Source organism: Protomyctophum parallelum, assembly GCF_964188405.1.
Source record: "Protomyctophum parallelum genome assembly, chromosome: 19".
NCBI classification, from domain to species: Eukaryota; Metazoa; Chordata; class Actinopteri; order Myctophiformes; family Myctophidae; genus Protomyctophum; species Protomyctophum parallelum.
Window position 1 is genome coordinate 41,577,427 of NC_139717.1, and position 6,384 is coordinate 41,583,810.

Sequence of the window (6,384 nt, forward strand, 5' to 3'; positions counted from 1 at the left end):
ATTAAACACATAAAACAAAAGGCGGGTATGTCGTATATCGCAGCGACAGTAACCTGGAGTAATCCATTCCCGGCACGGAAACTGTTTTTTTTTTAATCCTGAAAAGTAACTGTTTTGAGGTTTCCACCCTGACAGATTCAGATCAGATTCATACGAGGTTTCCGCCGGACACACACTGGTCTGATGAACCCATTCTGACCTGAGATCAGATTCTAGAAATGTCAGTCGCTCTTCGATTTTTCAAAAATAGCAGACCTACAAGCTCGTATCGCGCCACTCGGTGGCGCGATATGAGCTTGTAGATCTGCTATTTTTAAATAGCTAAAGCATAACATGATGCTGACACCAAAATGGGTGCCCGGTCAGAATGGGTTAAATTTGAACCCAGGAATCAACTTTCATGGGTGGGAATGTGGGATTTATCAAACGATCGTATACCGGCAGCCAACGCTAGCATCCATTTTTGGTGTGAGTTTTGATAAATCTCACGGCTGAATAAATACCATCAACATCAATGCAGCTATACCGCTGCCGTCGTTTTTTTTTTGTACTACTGAATCTGACAGTCGACTACTACTGAATCAAATCAAATGTTTACGTTTTACCATAGGTTTAGTCTCGAACTGGCGCTATTTCTTTCAACCGTGAGAAGCATGGAAAGATTGGCGCTGGCTGATGACGTATCAGCAACAGCGTGGCTACGTAACGGGTGACGAGTCTGCTGCCTGCAGGCCAGACTGAGTAGCGACTAGCGAGTGACGAAACAAATCCACGGAAGGCAGCGAATCAGGCTGGAACCCAGGCTGGTTCCATTCCTTCAGTAGAGAGGTCCAGACTTCTGTAGCATCAGGCTGGAACCCAGGCTGGTTCCATTCCTTCAGTAGAGGTCCAGACTCTTGTAGAATCTGTGCCAAGGCACTTAGAAGCTATTCTGGCTGCTGGTGGGTGACCCAATACCTTACTAAGACACTTTATGTTGGGCTTTTCTCCACCTTTGAATCATTTGTCACCTGTCTGCTGCCCCATGCACAGACACACATTCAACACATGCGGTGTTGTCACATTGTTGTTGGTTCTCACGTGGTGACATGTGTTTGTGTTGTTGTCAGATGTGTGGAGTTAGACTGCTGGGATGGGAAAGGTGAAGACCAGGAACCAATCATCACTCACGGCAAGGCCATGTGTACGGACATCCTGTTCAAGGTGAACACACACACACACACACACACACACACACACACACACACACACGCGCACACACTTGTGTGCACGCACAAACAAGACCAAACAAAAACATCCTTAGACAACAGCAAATCTCACACTGCAGAATTCCCGACTTTAAATGAGCTGTTATCTCATGATGCAAGTCTGCCCCCTTGTGTTGATATAGTGACATTGCATCTGACACTGACTTTTGCCCGCTTCATCATCCTCCTCCTCCTCTTCCTCCTCCTGCGTTCACCAGGACGTCATCCAAGCCATCAGAGACACAGCGTTCGTCACGTCAGATCTCCCTGTCATCCTGTCCTTTGAGAACCACTGCAGGTTGGTATAGGTATAGGCCATCATGGGTGGGCAACTTTGACGATGGAGAGGGCCACTATATTTCCACAGTCACTCCAGAGGAATACTGGACAACTCACCGGGGTGAGTTGTCCAGTATTCGGCTCCAGTAGACGGCTCACCCCCGGAAGTGAAGACAGCTCACCCCCGAAAGTGAAGACATTTCACCGGGGTGAGATGTCTGGTGAGTTGTCCGGACTTTCGGGGCTGAGATGTCCCGGACAACTCACTTGGAGGTGGAATAAGGGTGAGTTGTCTTGTTACCCTCCAGAATGCCACATTGCATATTAGTCTCGTCGCAAAAATAGCCGATCTACAAGCTCAAAAGAAGAAGAAAAAGGGCAGGGTACGACATTTTTCTTTTTTTTTCTGATCGGCCCAAAACATTGTGGTTATTGGCATGATTTCTCACAACTAGAGTTGGCTTTGTCCTTGAATGTCTTTAATACTCAAAATCTCATCGCTCCGAAAAGTAAAAATGAGAAAAAAAAAACAAAGAAACATAATTGAATATAACTGCGTGTCTGTGCATGTCTGTGTGTGTCTGTGTGTGCCGTGCGTGTGTGTGTGTTTGTGCGTGGCTAACGTTGTGGTTTGTGTTTTACTACAGTAAACCTCAGCAGTATAAGATGGCCAAGTATTGTGAGGAGATCTTTGGTGAGCTGCTTCTCAGACACCCTGTGGAGGGATACCCGGTGGGTGCTTTTTTGTTTTTACCTCCTTCTCTACCACTGTTGATTTTGACAGCAATTTAGTTGTTTTGTTTGTTTTTGTCACAGTCGTTTGTATAAGATTTCATTCAGTTTTTGTATATATTTTAGTCGGCTTAATCTGCATGTTGATTTCGTCGACAAAAATGCATTTTTGTCAGGCCTTGATGGCGTCGTAATGGCTGATGTCACACTGCTGAAAAATAGCCGATCGGCTATTTTCACAGTGCAACCAAACATCCTCTCCACTCGTCCCTCTTCAACATTTTACCTACTAGTTTTTATTTTATTTATAAGTTCTCGTCTGTGAAAAACAAATTGTCGTAGTTTCAGTCAACCAAATCAACAGCTGTGCTCTACCCTGTGTCAATCATCCCCTGGGTTTATTTTGATTGGACGAGATTTGTGTATTTGTGTGTGTGTGTGTGTGTGTGTGTGTGTGTGTGTGTGTGTGTGTGTGTGTGTGTGTGTGTGTGTGTGTGTGTGTGTGTGTGTGTGTGTGTGTGTGTCTCCTTTGTGTTTGGTGCAGATCGAGCCCGGGCGACCTTTGCCCTCGCCGGGTGACCTCAAGCGCAAAATCCTCATCAAAAACAAACGGCTGAAACCCGAAGTAGAACAGAGTAGGTACACGTCAGCGCCACCGCCTGGCAATAACGTTTACTCCATCATACTAACTCCCAGTCAGCAACTACAGTATATACTGTATATATACATAACCGTTGAAGTAAGTGTGTGTGTGTGTGTGTGTGTGTGTGTGTTACAGAACAGCTGGAGTCCTTTAAGAAGCACATGGAGGCGGGGGAGACGAATACACCTGCCATCATCCTCGGAGAGGAGAATGAAGAGGAGACCGAGAACGGTCAGAGTCAATACTTAACGCTGAATGCAAAAACAAAACAAAACATTAACACCAGTTTTCCCTTTTATTCTTTACTTAATCTTTTATTTATTTTTTCGTAAATTATCGTCCTACATGTTCATACTGCAGCGTCACACAAAGGCATCCAAAGTAGCAGATCCTAAAGCCGCAAAGCCACACGTTTTGAGCTTGTAGATCGCACGCTTTTGCTACTTACTACTTACTCTACTATAGTTTTGGACATGATGTGAGGTTTCCACCCGACAGAGCAACATTATGGGCTGCAGACCCTGATACTGTGTTACTGTACAGTTGGAGGCCACCGATATCGTCCTTTTCTTTTTGCTGAGGTTTGTGTGATCTGTGCATTTCACAATGTAGTTATGTCCACTAGGGGGGAGTAGAGAGCTATATAAAAATCTGCTCCAGGCCCTTTGACCAGGCAAAGCCAGCAACAGAGAGAGAGAGAGAGAAAGAAATGATGTTAAATTTTGTCAAATAAATCTGAAAATGACTGTGGTTTGGGTTTTTATTAATTTGTTTGTTAATTTGTATAAATCAAACATAATTTCCCGCATTTACTATTTGTGAACGGACATAATGCACGTGATTTTCTCTTAACCCATTCTGACCGGGCACCCATTTTGGTGTCGGCATCATGTTATGCTTTAGCTATTGAAAAATAGCAGATCTACAAGCTCATAGCGCGCCACCGAGTGGCGCGATACGAGCTTGTAGGTCTGCTATTTTTTGAAAAATCGAAGAGCGACTGACATTTCTAGAATCTGATCTCGGGTCAGAATGGGTTAATCAGACCAGTGTGTGTCCAGTGGAAACCTTGTATGAATCTGATCTCAGGTCAGAATGGGTTAATGTTGTTTATATTATCCACAAGACCGCTTTGTGTGTGTGTGGGAATATCATAATGTTCATACAGTGTTCACACATGTCCCCTGGTCTCCAGATCCCACGCTCGCGTGTCATTCTAAACCAATTTCTGTCGTTCAAACTTCCCAGTAATCTGCAAAGTCTAATCACCAATTCCTTTTGTTCAGATATGTTTTGTAGTCATCAGTCAAAAGATTATGATTAAAAATAAAGGCTTTTGGCTGGCCTACACTACACTAGCGAGTCCATTTAATTCTATTCCAGACAAAGAGAAAACGGCGAGTCTTCTCTCTTTTCATAATTTTTTATCCCACGATTTTGTAACCCATTTTCACCCCTGTGTCAATTATCTAATGTGATCCTGGGCTCTACACAGCCTCCGCCAACCTGGGGAGAGCAACGGACTTGAACTCATGCTTCCTTCATGCCTGAGTGTCCAAGTTGCTCCTTTACACCTTTACACGTAGCGCGTGGAAGGAACACGTTATTCCAACCAGTTCCTTTCCCCTCCATCAGGCGCCCCGGCTGGCCAGGGGGAGGCAGTTTAGAGACCAGGATTACTGCATGTTTTTTCTCAAGCACGGTCGCACGCACGCACACATGCACACACACACACACACACACACACACACACACACACACACACACACACACACACACACACACACACACACACACACACACTGCCTAGATTAATGGCATGATGGTGAGCAGCATGGGTTCAGCACCAGGCAATAGAGGTTAATTTGTGCTCAGCAGGGACGAATTGGACGCTTAACCTTTTCCATACGTACTTTCCATACGTACTTGACCCTTTGTAATTGTGGACAGGAGAGAAGCAGAAACCACACACACTTTCACTGTTGTGACCTCCCTACCCTGGACATTAACTCTATCTCTACCGCTAGCTGTTAGCATAAACCTCCCTACCCTGGACATTAACTCTATCTCTAGGGAAACTGGAAGTACCCTCACTAAAAACGCCGGGACAACGCTCCACACGTCCCAAACTCTTCTCCCTTCTGGCTCCAAAACTGTGGAATGCACTTCCCATTGCAGTCAGAACTGCAGCATCACTCCCAATCTTCCGCCGTAGCCTGAAAACCCACCTTTTCAGACTCCATCATGGCCCATAGCACTTACCCTAACCCCTTAGATAGCATTTCTGTTGGCTTAGATAGCATTTGACACAGACTTATAGCATGTTATGTAGACAGCACTATAATTGTATTGTATATAGTCATAGCACGCCATAGTACATATGTATAGCATAGTAGTAAATATGTATAGTTTATATGTATAGTGTATGTATAGTTTAATTATATAGATATTCCACTGTTACTTTCTTAGCTTACGCATGTTTCATGATATTGATAAATGCTTTTATGTGATGTATTCCCATGCTTTTGTTCTTGCTTAAATGTAAGTCGCTCTGGATTAAGAGCGTCTGCTAAATGCCTAAATTGTAAATTGTAATTGTAAATCTCTACCGCTAGCTGTTAGCATAAACCTCCCTACCCTGGACATTAACTCTATCTCTACCGCTAGCTGTTAGCATAAACCTCCCTACCCTGGACATTAACTCTACCGCTATCTGTTAGCATAAACCCCAGTTCCCAGTGACAGCATACGCGTTCACTTTAAAAAGTCTGAGTTTGCCCACCCCCCACACACTCTCGCTACACACACTCTAGTATCATTGGAACACGAACACACTCTTTACTTTTCGTCAGAAGCTTTTACATGGCGGCAACGTCACGGTACAAAGGCACAAATTAAATCCGAAATGTGGATGGCAGAAAATCCACCAAGGACAGCGATCCTAGAATTCCGATTTAGTGTCTTCTAGTGATCCTAGAAGACACTACCATGTCTTGTGTCGTTTAAAAAATGACACGACGAGCCGAGTTGAGCACCCATCGACAAAGTGCTGATGTGCGACAAGCTTGGACTGAGCATGGGTTGGTTCTGTTGTACTCACTGTGTGTGTGTGTGTGTGTGTGTGTGTGTGTGTGTGTGTAGGAGAGAAGGAGGTGAACTGTGACAGTCAGATCAGTCCGTTGGAGGATGCCAGCAGCGTCTCCCAGGGCAACGCTGTTGACGAGCGCAACAACAGCATCAAGAAGGTGGGCGGAGCTCAGTGTTAAAGCACTTCCTGTGTCCCTCCTAGAATGAATAAGAAGGATAGTGCACGGAGGCGCGGCCTATAGGCTCCTGCGGGAGGTTTGCACATGCTCAGTGTAAACAGGAACTGCGATGATGGAGTGTTCCAGCAGAGGTGCTAGATAGAAAGCTCATAACTTGTGATGTAAATAATGAGATCCAGAACAGTTGAGAATTAAACAGCAGCCACCCTTCCCTTTT

At 44.8% G+C, this 6,384-nt stretch overlaps 1 protein-coding gene across 1 annotated transcript in view; it reads left to right on the plus strand.

The window, feature by feature from the left end:
• The window catches only part of plcb4b (phospholipase C, beta 4b), a 90,549-nt gene that overhangs the window by 67,548 nt on the left and 16,617 nt on the right, over nt 1-6,384 (plus strand). Inside the window, exons 13-18 of the mRNA XM_083790629.1 lie at nt 1,110-1,203; nt 1,466-1,545; nt 2,174-2,258; nt 2,803-2,893; nt 3,037-3,138; nt 6,043-6,162. Coding sequence (XP_083646755.1) covers nt 1,110-1,203; nt 1,466-1,545; nt 2,174-2,258; nt 2,803-2,893; nt 3,037-3,138; nt 6,043-6,162 — 572 coding nt within the window. The remainder of the gene's footprint in view (nt 1-1,109; nt 1,204-1,465; nt 1,546-2,173; nt 2,259-2,802; nt 2,894-3,036; nt 3,139-6,042; nt 6,163-6,384) is intronic.